This window comes from Calonectris borealis, chromosome 3 (assembly GCF_964195595.1).
Source record: "Calonectris borealis chromosome 3, bCalBor7.hap1.2, whole genome shotgun sequence".
Classification (NCBI taxonomy): Eukaryota; Metazoa; Chordata; class Aves; order Procellariiformes; family Procellariidae; genus Calonectris; species Calonectris borealis.
Window position 1 is genome coordinate 77,607,325 of NC_134314.1, and position 13,812 is coordinate 77,621,136.

General features: G+C 34.2%; 1 protein-coding gene across 1 annotated transcript in view; it reads left to right on the forward strand.

Moving 5' to 3' along the window:
* PACRG (parkin coregulated) overlaps window positions 1–13,812 on the forward strand; it is a 261,585-nt gene that overhangs the window by 65,933 nt on the left and 181,840 nt on the right. The window contains exon 3 of the mRNA XM_075146291.1: window positions 4,295–4,429. Coding sequence (XP_075002392.1) covers window positions 4,295–4,429 — 135 coding nt within the window. The remainder of the gene's footprint in view (window positions 1–4,294; window positions 4,430–13,812) is intronic.

The window sequence follows — 13,812 nt, forward strand, 5'->3', positions numbered from 1 at the left end:
GTCTTCAGAAACTGTCACATTGCAGCTAGGAAGATCCTAATGAGTTGTACATGGAGAAATGCTAAATCTGTATGAGGAAAAGAGCTATTAAGAACGGTCACTCAGCTGTTAGGAAAGACTGTTCAACGATTTTCTATTGTGAGAAACGTATCTTCTGTATGAAAAGCAAAAAAGAGATAAAGTTGACTTTGTTTCCTGGAGAACTTGACTGGCTAAAGTCAGGAGAACTGACTAAAGATTTTGAGACAGCTTCTCACTGTGGGTACTCTGTTCCAGAATTTAATTGTTGCTCTTTTATTACTTTTTTAAAGCAATTAATCTGAATCTGTGACTGGCATTCCTGCATTGTGATAGCCTGCAAATAGAAAACAAAAAGAAGTCTGGTCTCAAAAAGTGCTACTTAAGATCTAAATAAAGGAAAAAAAATACATAAAACAAAATAGATCAGGAATTATAAAAAGTGAAAAGGTAAATTATACACATATACTTTTCCTCAGGCAGACTTGAAGGTGCATGGCTAGAATGACCCAAAGAGAGGTCTGCATAAGAGAACAGTGTTCAGAATACCAAATATGATAGTGATGGTCTCCCTAGTAAGAAAGAGAGAAAGGAAAGGAAACTATTTGGAAAAGGTAAACAGTATTTGCTTAATGCAACCACTCTAGTGAATATCTTGTAATCTACTTTTATCAGATGCAAACAAAAGGAACAACTTGCATCCACGTAATAAACTTGAAGCAGAGCAACAGTACTCTTCAGTTATGCAAGGTATCATTTCTTCAATGCAGGGACAGTTCCACTCTCTTCCTGATTGGTGATATTTCTTTGTTCTAGGCAGATCTTAGACTCATTCCTGTCTAGGTCGTTTCATTGCTTTGGAGTCAGTTGCTCTTCCTGGTATTTAAAAGGTCTCTATGCCTATTATAGACCAAACTGACATGAAAAACATCTTTAAGACAAAGGGAGAAACAACAGCTCTCTCTCTAGACTATTTTCAAGCTACTTCTCTAGCTATACACACTATTTTGCTAGTTATACAGTACAAGAATTATGAGATGTGTAAGATGGGTAAGAAACTCCATATTGAAATGGAGACAATAATGATGTGATGAAATGAGAGATGCGATAATAGATGAAAGTTGTTAATGAAACTTCTTAAGAAGTGGTTTTAGGACTAACCTTATTTAATATTTTCATTAGTGACCTTGACAAAAAAAATTAGCATTGTATAATGAAATTTATAGTTGACATAATGTTTGGAGTTGTTATTAAAACAGATGAAGATCACGGTGTCATACAGATGGAAGTGGAAGCCCTTGAGAACTGGTGTAATAGAAATGAAATTAAATATAATAGTACAAAGTACAAGATAATGCACTTAAAACTAATGACAAGAAATTCTGTTATTAACATAGAGCTCATCAACTGGAAAAGATAGTTGCTGTGGCAGTTAATCAAAGGATAACTATGAGATGCCAATGTGATGTGGCCGTAAGAGACTAAATGTAATGCTAGGAGATCTACCAGACAGACTGTATCTCGTGAAAAAGCGTAATATTGTATTTCTGATCAGTGATAGTGTGGATTTAGTAAACCTGAATGGACTTCTCTTTCATCAGCTTTTCCAGTCACAGCTTGAATGTACAGAAATTTTTAGGATTCCCAACACTGACTTTTGGCAAGGAGTTCTACAAATCCACTACTTGCTGCATGAATACATAATTACTTTTGTTTGTTCCAAACTTGTCACTTACTAGATTTTTTTGATGCCCTGTACTTGTGCTGAAGGAGACAGTGGAAAATCTGTCCTTATTCGTCCTCTCCATGAAGTCATGATTTTATAGATCTTTATTTTATTCCTCCTTAGTCATCATTTTTCTGCTTTATTCTTTTCTTGTGAAAGCCATTCCATACCCTCAGTCATTATCCTCCTCTGAACCTTTTCTAATTCTACCATATCTTTTTTTGAGGTGGCAGATCAGAGTAAGCATGCTCTTTAGATGAGGCCCTAAGGGACATGGTTTAGTGGACATGGTGTGTTGGGTTGACGATTGGACACGATGATCTTAGAGGTCTTTTCCAACCTTAATGATTCTATGATTCTATGATTCTAAGATGTGGTTTCTAACCACTGAAGTAAGGGTAACACACAAGAGCCTTTCAACAGGCAAGGGACAAATAAACAGATTGGTAATAAATTTTTTAAAGACTTTGTATATATAATAGAGGAATATTACAGGAATGATAGAGGAATGGATTTGATAACCAAGATCCTTTTAGTCCTTCTAGTTTCTTTGTTCCTGAATAAAAAATAGGAAGAAGTCGAATTAACACAAACGTATTTTCTAGAAAATTTGTAAAAGTGTAGTGGTAAAAGGTTCATGGCAAATTTACTAACATGAGTTGGGAAGAAGAAAATGTTTAGTTTCAGATAAGATGCAGTTTGGGATTGCATGATGATAGTCTGCAAGAAATAATTAAGATTGTATCTCATGTAATCAAGACAACATATTATTTATCAATAATTTAAGTTCAAATTTAATAGAACAGTGACTCCTAACATTTTACAGAAAATAATGTTTTAAAGGACGTGTGAAGGTCCTGTGTGCGAAAAATATACAAAAAGAACATAGATGCTTTTCTAGTGGCCTCAAATGAGCAGTGACTCATAGGCTTGCTGAAATGCAAAAAAAATTAAAGACAAGTGAAAGTATTTATACTAGTGGCACAGAACAAATTGTTCCTCTGCAGAACAATAAGTGTAGATTTATTTACATTGGCTAGAATGCTTTTCTTGGAGTATTACTCTCAACTGCTGCAGATGTGTTTACTAAGCAAAGTTATAGCTATGCATACCAAATCTATTGTCACTAGACATGGTCTATCTGTGACAGCAATATGCAACAATAAGTCACAGTTTAGTAACCCTAGTTTAAGCAATTTGTAGTAAAGTACAGTGTAGGCATATTGCTAGTGGATCCCTCTGCCTCAGTGAGTGGAAAATGATGTCAAAATACTTTGGAGGAAAAAAGTGCCAAGTCAGATTTAGATCTGTAGTTAGCACAGTTGAATTACAGAATAGCACAAATGAAGCAAAGGATGTTACATGTTTGCATTCTGTTCACTGGAAAGCTGAATGTCTGTACTGCTAGAAACTAATGTAAGGGTCACTGAAGACATAGAGACAAATAGAACAATACAAAATACTGGGTATGATTTATGATCCTTGAAGCTCTTCCCTTTTTTTGAAAAGGACACTTTCTACGTTATAAAAGGTAGCAAGTCATAAAGGCATTTTTGAAAAAAGAGATATGCAGAGAATTGTAGGAAGTTCTTATCCCAGATGTATGGCTATAAAAACAAAAAAAAAAAGGCAAGATTTTCTCAGGGAAGAATCAGTTGTCAAGGACATTTGAGATTAGTTTAGCTCTCTTAGTCTCTTTTAGCATTCGAGATTAGCTTTGTTAATTAGCTTAAACAATAGATTTCTTATAAGTACTTGAAATTCTATTGTCTTCGTGCCAATTGTTAGTGTTACTAGTATGTTTGGCTGAGAAAAAAGTTCCAGTGTGAGCATTTTGGAATCGGACAGTCATTCAGGCACTCAGGCTACGCAATATGCTGACCAGGAATAACTCAGGTAAGGAACTAAGCGGAGCTGAATCAAATGTCTTCCTCCAAGGCAACACAGGCAGAGAGGAGAGGTCTGAGAGAAGACTTTCCTTCATTTCTTCCAGTGCTTCAGCCATCAATACGGGCTGGAAGTCATATGAAAGCCAGATCCATAGCATTTGAGGAAGGGATATGGTGAAGGAGATTAGGTAATGGCCAGAGAAAGACAATGGAAAGTGAGGACAGTTATATTAGATGGAAACCAAGTCAAATTACTTCTACAAAGGAACAAATAGAAAAATATTTCTCAAGGAGAAATGCTTAATTTTCCAAGAACTTCTACTGCATAACGTGAATATGTTCGTGGTGTTTTATTCTTGCTTAAAAATGCTGTGGTAATGGAGATAGCTACTTCGAAATTTGAACAGTTTTTATGGCTCAATCTGAAAGTAACAAAAAAAAAAAAGCCATTAACAAAAACTGTAGATCATTGCCAAAGTGTGCTTTCAAGGAAGTGAAGTATAGCATGTAAAGAAGAAAGCAAACTATAATTTGGGAGATCAATGTTATTCTTCTTTCTTATCTGTTTCTATTTTGAGCCATATAAATTGGGCTTTTTCTAAAAATATATTGCCATTGAACTATGTGGTTTTTTTCTTTGGTTTGGTTTTGTTTTTTTAAGGTAAGAGGGCCCCCACTTGCAGGAGCATTTAAAGAAAGACCAACAAAGCCCACAGCATTTCGCAAGTTTTATGAGCGAGGAGACTTCCCAATTGCCCTTGAGCATGATACTAAAGGAAACAAAATCGCCTGGAAGGTAAGTCATGGCACAGCTGTGACAGCCAGCTGAGCTTATTGAAGTGACATCTCTCATTGTCAAACAAAGTTGGCTTATAAGTAAATGAACTGAAATAATTTCTTATCAAATGGAAGATGGTGGGGAAACCGTTAGAGAAAGGCCCCTGAGTCAGCTGTCTGCCTTGGCTTACAACTAAATTATATGCTGCAAAAAGGAAGATGACAGAGTTGCTTTGCCTTAGAGAATTGTCTCCTGCCCAATTCATGTCTATTTTTATGAGGACCTGGCAATGCAGTCCATCAAATGATGGAAGTGGCTGGATACAGTGAGCAGCAGCCATTTATCTCCCCCAAATTTCACCTTCCTGCAGGACACTTCCAAATAGCAGCTTTAATTACCTAAATGGATAGGTCAAGATTGCCTGCTCCCTGAAAATGCAGAGCAGAATACAAACGAAGGCAGATTCTCATTCCACAGCTGTACTCTCAGTCTACAGCGTATGTCAGACAGCGTAATCGCTGTCATACGTGCCCCTGTTAGAGGCTGACCTCCACTGCTGAAACCATTACAGCTCCGACATTTCTCTGACAAAAGGTTAATTGGCTTCAAAATAAATGTATTGCTTAATGACTCCATTCTAATGCAGCTGTGTTTCTCTCTAAAAGGCTTGGTGATGTTATTTGTAAAACTTGCCAATCTTCTAAGTAACTACCGCAGACTTTTAAATTTAATTTGAAAAATGAATGCTGATCTTTAACCTGCTCATACTATTTAATTATTTCAGTTATCATGAATTACTTTATTGTTTTGTGTTATTTATTAGACTAGAATAAGATTTTGCTGGAAGCAGTGATAGTTACAGAAAATGAACATGATATGCGCGAACAAAATATGTCAGATTTCTAGAAAGTTTTAAATTGTTCATGTCAAGAACATGACACCAATTTTAAATGTATAGCTATGTTAATTCAACACAAAAAGGAGGGATTTTGCAATCTTATAGCTGATTCTACTCCTAATGAAGCCAACAGGATTAGACCTATAGTGTGGTAAGTGGTACTACGTAATTTTTTAGTAACTAGATTTTAAGGTAGCTTTTTTGCTCGTTGAAATATAGAAGAGAGATTTGTGCTATTTTGTTGCCCATAGCAGTGTTGAATCAGCACAAGGAACAATTAATAGTTCTTGCAGCAAAGGGAATCTCTATCCAACAATGAGATTCCAGTGCAACTGGTGTTTAGGTGACCCTAGAAATGCCCTTTCTGGACTAAAACTCACAGGTTTATAACATAAGTCTGCACTCTAATCTTTCATCACCAGGTAAGACCCAAATGTGATTTGCAAGCAACTACAAAAATCTGCAGAATTTAGTTTTTATCTTGAGGCATTATAACTTCTAATTTCTCAAAATCAGACTGAGAGGTACAGAGAATTTACCTCATTTTAATTGCTATTTGATGCATATACGTCCATCATAAGGACTAGCATTCCACTAGATGATGCTAGTGACTGCTTAGTTGACTTAGGACACAAGGAAATGGAATGAAGCTGTGTCAGGGGAAGTTCAGATGGGACATTAGGAAAAGGTTCTTCAGTGAGAGGGTGGTTAGTCATTGGAACAGCCTCCCCAGGGAAGTAGTCACAGCACCAAGCCTGTCAGAGTTCAAGGAGTGTCTGGACGATGCGCTCAGTCATATGATTTAGTTTTAGATAGTCCTGTGAAGAGCAGGGAGTTGGACTTGATGATCCTTATGGGTTCCTTCCAACTTGAGATATTCTATGATTCTATGTTTCTATGATATCTTGCTAACTTGCTATCTACAAGCCTTCCAGCCACAGCTGAATGTCTAGAGTGTTTGCTCCCTGTATCTGACTGTAAATTGTTGAAAACATACTACCTTAAGACAGTCACAATAGTAGAGTCTCTAGTCAAAGATCCAGCATGTATTTTTTCTTAACACAATTTGCAATCTTACAGACCTAATGTCTCCCTAGTGTCCACCTACCACAGTAAAACATTGGCATGTAGCTAGTGCGATGTAGACTGAGATATCATGCAACAGTTGCTTTTGCTATTGCTGTTAATCCTTTCTTTTGAAACAAATTATCACTACTTCAGCATGCATGCAAGAAGGAGGCATAGTAGCGGACTATTCCATTCTCACAATAGCGCATGCCGAGTCCAACCTTATTTCCCTTATTCCATGCCACTTGATTTAGTCAAATCAGTCCATACTGAGTTCTGTGGCAGGCACTCAAGAAAACAATACCGAGGTAGTAAAATTACTTGAGGCTGTTTTTTAATTTGGCATGCAACCATCATTGATTATCGTGCAGTTTAAGAAGATGAAGCAGGGAAATAGGAGTTTTCTAATTCAAACTTTACATTAGATAGCTTCTAAAGTTTTAGAGGCTACCCACCGCTGTAAAAGGGTGAGAATGTTGTTCATCATAAGCTAATATTTAAAGGTGCAAATAAAGTAAGATCTGTATTTTTCAATTGTTTTAAGGATATGCGAATAGTCAAAATATCCAACATACATCTAATGGCTAATTTTGATCAGTTCATCACATTTATTTGTAAATCTGATAAAATAGTAATTTTTTAAAAAATATATTTTACTGAATACTGCTTAAATTCATGAAAATGAAAAAAATATTTTAATAATGAAATGTGTTTAGACAAAACATTCTGTAAAATCTTGGCTGAACTATATTTATTTGCATGAATCATGATTCTAGTAGAAGGATGAAAAGAAGAAATAAATGGTAACAGTGATATTTTAATCCTGCTATAACTGCATAATATCAATGTTTTATTGTGAAAGGTTTTTTTTGCTCTGTTTAGATGTAATGTACATCATGGTTCATTTCACTCTTGTTAGTTTGTCTACCAAGTGGTGCATGAAAGAAAATGCAGGGGGGTCTCAGAAACATGATTTGTTCTGACAAAGGAAAATACTACAGGATTTTGTTCTTTCCTGCAAAATACACAGTTGGTTTTTGTTTTTTTCTTTGTTTGTTTTGTTATAATTACTGAAACAAAACAAAATAACCGTAATTGTCAAACATTAAATATTTTTTTGAAAACACTTTGAACTCTTTCTCACTATAGTGTAATTCCATGGACCGAATACAGCCATTTTTAGCGAGAACAGAAGAATCTGAAATGTTTTAATATCCATGAATTTTGTTAATATGTACAAAAAAAAAAATGCACAAATGACCCTTGATTTTGTAACAGTTCTGCGTGTCCCAAATTTTAAGCCCATAATTCATTTCCTGTAAGGGCTGGCTACATATAACTGTGGTTGTAGACCTAGATAAGACATAAATTTAAAGTTCAGGAACTATTCAGAACTATTTCTTATTTCTGAATAACTGCATGTGTTGAATCTTTAATTCTGAAATAATAGTACTTTGTTGTTGTTGTTGTTTAGCTTAATTACCTCCAAAATGCACTAAATTTGGAAAGAGGCATTCTTACTCCAAATTAGTCCTGAGCTTAGACAAGGTTAAACTGTGCAAATAAACCATGGCATTTACCTTGGTGCCTTTTCTTAAAAAAAGGACCAAAGCAAATTAGATCTCGCTACAAGATCATTATAGCAAGATGTGTTTTCTATGTGAATTCTCAGACTAAGTCTTTAAGTTTAGAAAGGCATCTCCTTGAGTACTCCTGTAATATTGGCATTCTGGTTGGTAAGTTACTATTACTGCAAGTTCAAATAAACCAGTTTCAACCTAATGGAAGAAAACAGATGAACAGATAAAATATGTTTACAACATATAAATCATTATATACAAGAACAGGAAACTGAATTTCGTTTTAAACAATACCATCCAGAGAAATAAAAAAATTAAAAAGCTCTGATAATACCAAACTAAAATTATCTGATGTTAGAGGGTGTAATCACGTTTATTTCTAAAAGAAGAAGATGTGACTGTCTTGGTGTTCCTAATCTTTGTTTTCAAAACTGGAGAAAAGTTATCCTTCTGTCATTTTCAAAAGGGAATATAGAGAATCACTTGTTAATTATGTCTGTGAAAAGAAACCCACCATCTTTGTAATTCACTACACAAATTTCTGGTTTTGATTATAATTAAAGTGACAGAATCCATACAAAATGAATTCAAGACTTCTCATCTCCACTCAGAAGATCTACTAGCAGTCAGTGAATTCTTTGCTAAATGGCACATTCTCAATGTAACATTTTGATATCTAATTTAAATCCTTTGTTTGTTTTCATGCTCCCTCAGTGTCACTAAGTAGAACTGTATAGATATTAGTGCCTTAAAATTGCTGCAAATATGTTATACTCATATTTTTTGATAAAGCAATAGCTTTTGAGATCTAGAAATAAACAACTTCTTTGGTTGAATTATTCAACAATTGTTCAAGGGTCTTTCCAAATTTGAAGCATTTGGTTTTGTCCACTAACAGAGAATGAATAATAATGGTATGGTTTGAAAATGTGTTTCTGATGTGTATCAAACATAAAAGTTTGGAACATAAATTGTTGTTAATTTAGAGTTAGATAATAGTAGAAAGTGATCTTTTTAGAAAAAGAATGTGTTAAAATACTTATAAGCCCTTTGACTACTTTTGTGGGATCCTGCAGTTCTCTTCTAGCCTATGCATATCACAATTTTATTTCAAAATGTAGTAATATATTCTCTTGCACAATCTCATACCAATAATAAAAGCTCATAGTCCAGGTCTGAAAAGGGCTTCCATTTTTAAATATACATTACTGAATTAGAAAAGGTCAGAATGCAATTAAACTTTTGACTAAGAAAGTTGATAAAGTATTTCCAAATTATTAAGAATGTATTTGAAATACAGTCTCTCTGTATCATACAGAAAGTCATCAGAATGTTTGAAAAATTATTTTTTTAGGGAGTGGGGTTAGTTATGAAAATCATTATGCAGGGGAGAAAAAAGCTTCTATTCTTCAAAAGAATTTTAGCAATTTCAAAGAAATGAAAACCAAATTCAAACCCGCAAACTTCTCAAGCAAAATGTCAAAATGAACATGATTTCCATCTTTTGGGGTTTATGTTTTTTTCCAGAATAGCTATGTTCACTAAGGATGTGACTTTTACCATTTTAATTTCTCTTCATCCTCTCTTTCCTACATAGCATGTTTTTTTCAGGGGCTAGTATAAGCCATGGTAGCAAAATTACTTCTTGGTGATAGAAACTAGATGCAGTGATAAAACAAAGCGTTCTGCCCTCAACATCATTAATTTGAATTCTGCATACACTTTTTCTTTCTGCAGATTATTGAAGGTTGCTTTTGGTAATAGGGACTACAAATAATTTGAACATGCCACAGAACTGCAATTTTTATTAACATCTCTCATTCTTCATTTGGTTTTATCAGCGTGTTGTATATTAGTTTATATAAAATTTTGAGCTGCTGTGATTAAGCTGGTACGTATATCCAGCACCAAGAGAAATCTTTTTTTGTGTTTTGGTTGGGTTTGGTTTTTTTTGGTTTTGGTGTTGGGCTCTGATTTGGGGTTTTCTCCATAAAATAGCTGGGTTTAAAATTTTGTTTTCTTTTCCTGGAAGTGCAATCTTTTTTGCTTGTTTGAGGGACAAGTTTTAAGTGAGAGAAAATACATTTTTTTTATATCAACCGATATAGTTAGAAAGGAGACAAGTTTTCAGATGCAGAGCTCTCAAGTAATGTCTCTCGGTATTTTTCATTTTTGTGGCATTGTCTTGTCATTCAACCACATGAAGAAACACTATATTATTCCCTATGTAGTATAAAGTAAACTTAGGTAACACTTCCCAAAGTTCAAATCCCAAAACAAATTAAGAGTACTTGGAGGGCGCTCATTCACCCTACAGAATGACCCATTATTATACTAATGTCTTGCAATTTATAGAGGTGAGATGTAATTCTAGAAGTTGTAATTCTACCTTTTAATAGCTTATTGCCATCAGAAGGAGAAGGTCCAACTTTCCTTCACCTCTTCTGCTTTCTATTTCTACGGCATACTTGGCACTCGCACTAATGCTTATCAGAGCCCTCTGTGAGTAAGTTTCTCTCACTAACTCAGGGAAAAAAGGTGGATGTGTTTTTTCTCATTTAGCAACGTGTTCACAGCCCTGTGAACTTTGATTACGAAAGGGTCTATGAGTGCTAAAGCTGTATGTTGGTGAAGGAGAGAGAAACTGTAGTGAAGTACGGTGAAGAATGGGAGAGAGTTGAAGGATCTCAAACCTTTTTTTCTTTTGCCAGCAATGAACTGCTAGATTAGCTTAGCTGCTCATGGAATTGCAGCCTCAGATATCTGAAAGCAAAGAGAACAAACTGCCTATGAAAAATAATAATTTTCTTTTAGATTTATTTTCATACGTAGAGATTTTTTTTCTGCTTTCATTCTTTGTTAAACTATGTTTAATATCTTCTTAATAAAAGATGTCGAGAGGACACTGTTATCTTAAAGAAAATTTGTAAATCCTCCAAAAGTGTTGTCATGCAGAATGAAAACTTTTTGCAACATTATATACAAAGATGTATCATGCTTAGGCACAGTGGGTAGAGCACAGCATGGTGTTAGTTTCTATTTTATTTAATGCCTTCATTAATGTTTTAAGAAATAGTTCAAAGTTTTCTTGCAATAGACTTCTGTTTATCTTCCCCAGAGGGCTCCTATTTTTTTAATCATTTCAGGGATCCTTTTTAAGCCTATATCCAATACAATTGTGTTGGTATAACAGAAAATTGCAGTGTGGATTCAAGAGAAGATAACTGAAAGCAAGAATTTCTTAAGCCAGAAATAATACATAATAATTTAGAGAGACTAGAAGTATGAGTTGAGGTAAAGAAATAAAGTCTTGGAGAAACAAATTTCAAATGCTGCCTCTGGGGAAAAAAACAATCATATTAACAGATTTAGTGTAAAGGAATAGTTTGGAAAATAATAATTTTATTTTTTAAAGGACAGTTAAACCCTCAGTTTTCTGTGGAGATAATAATACAGCAAACTTAAGATGTGGCATGGTAGCAAGAAAGAATTATTCAGTTTTAAACTAAAAATGTAGCAATAGCTCTGTTGCATCATATTAAATCAGAAATTATTAGTAATCTGTATGCTATGGCTTACTGAAGCAAGCACAAGCAAATACTGTTCATAAACAGTTGTGTATAGACAAAAGCCATTCATTATTCTTTGTGACTGTGATACTAGTGCCCAACTAATGACTATCAAAAGGGCTGTCTTCGCTGATGTGCATGTGACTTTTTCTTAGAGATTGTTAAAAATTGCAATCACAAGTCTGATCTAGTTTCCTTTTTTAAATGCATAATACTAAAAAAAAGCCACATCTTAATGACTATGACCTGATTTTCATTTAAATGAAAACTCCTTTAAATCTCTTAGGCAGTATTGTGTATGTTCTACACTTATACCCACTCTGTGACCTGAAATCATACAAAAGAGCTACAGAATAAATGCAATATCTTTTCTAGCAAATAAAACAACAAAATTCCGATTGACTGCATTAGAATGGGATCCTTATTGCCATAGATAAATATTATCCATTAACTTGTCCTTTTTTGTCCCTATGATATTATAAATTTTCCTACTGATCTATTAGGTTTTTAGTCCTTGATAATGCTCACAGGAATCCATTTCTAATCAGCTATAAATTATAATGTCCTGAGTTATCAAAGTTATAGAAGTTATGATCATCCTTTTGGTAACAGCAGACTTAAATCTCTCTCTTACATCTAAGAAGTGTTAGTTTGTGTCTAATTACATTTATATTTAATAAGTGTTAATTTTATATTTACATTCAATATGTATGTAGTTGGTTTTTTTCTTCAAAAGTCACTGTTTATATTGACTCTAGCATTTTATGTGAGTTAGCTAAGATTAACCATCTCTTGTTTACAGACTAAAATAGGGTACCAAGCTGATGTCCTTCAATTAAAGCAACATTTTTAAAGTTGTTGAGTAACTCTGGGTGCTTCCAGTTTCCATTCCATGATACATATAGTCACAGAAAGTGTTGGAATGATAGGTTTCTCAAGTTTGAAATTTCTACATTGATTTGATCCCACCACTAAGTAACATTAATTCCAAATAAATTTAGTCAGTTCAAGTCTTGCTTTTCAAAAGCACTATACTAGAATTAATTTTCAATTGAAAAACACTTCATAATAGTGCATCAATTAACTGCATGCTTAAAACAGTCATTAAAAGTTTAGATAGCCAATGGCTCTGTAATATGCATTTTTCTGTTGGCTCGCTACTTCTTAATACTAATCTACAAAACATTCATGACTTTACTCTTTTCTGTTAAGTTATTTTTCACGTCTGGAAAGAAGATGTCTTTGCAGGTCTTAGAAGAAATTTGTGATGTTAGAGATTAAAAGAGAATCTTATCAAAATGCTATTTCAAAACACTGTAGCAAAACACTATGTTTTTATGAAATCCCATAAAATTCAAAATAACTATTTCAATACTTATCAACATTCTTATCAGTTGTTTTTAGTTTGTACATTTAAACTTATATTTCTGGTGAAACACTGAATTATGTCACATTATGTTTTAGAGGTTACTCAATGCAATCTCTTCTTTCTTACCACTTGTGGCTCACAAAAATGTAATTCCTTCTAGAGTTAGTTTTTTTACAGACCTGTGGTCTTTTCCATTACTTTCATATTTATAATTTAAGAATCTAATGAAATGTCTCTTATCTCCATGCTCAGATAAAGTACCATATTTATTAAAAATATGACATGTACGTTTGCTTAACAGCTGAATAATATGTTTCCCTTAAAAAGTAAAGAATGTTTTCCTGGAAATGACTGAGATCTCCTTCCTTTTAACAACACCAGTGCTGAATCTGGGGACTAGTGTTCAGCTGGAGTCTAAAACAGGCCTTACAAAGAGTAGTGATAGTTTACCTGATTCCTATAGTACAGAGCTGCCATAATTCAATTATTAATTCCTCTGTGGCTAATTAATTGTCGCAACTTATCCCAGGATCCTAGAAAACAGTAATATTGTGGCAGTTAATTTACTGTTCCTTTTTCCCCGCATACACAATTAAAGCCATTCCTTTATTTGATGTAAGTTGCCATCTCTTGAAAGCATATGGAATGAAAACTCAGCCGTGTATCAGAAATAACTTTAATTTAAATTTGCTAAATGACCTCTGAAAGCTAGATGAAAGATTTTCTGCTGAATGGGCTGGTGCTCCCTGCCTGTATAATTTATGTGAGAAATTAGTGCGAATGGTTCACTTTTATGGAGCAGTGCTGCTTGTAGCAAGCCTGCAGAAACAATTTTCCCCCAAGCCTCCATCTGTTCTTCAAACCAGGGCATATGCCATCTCATCGAGCTTGAAAGTCAACTGATTTATATCTCCTGA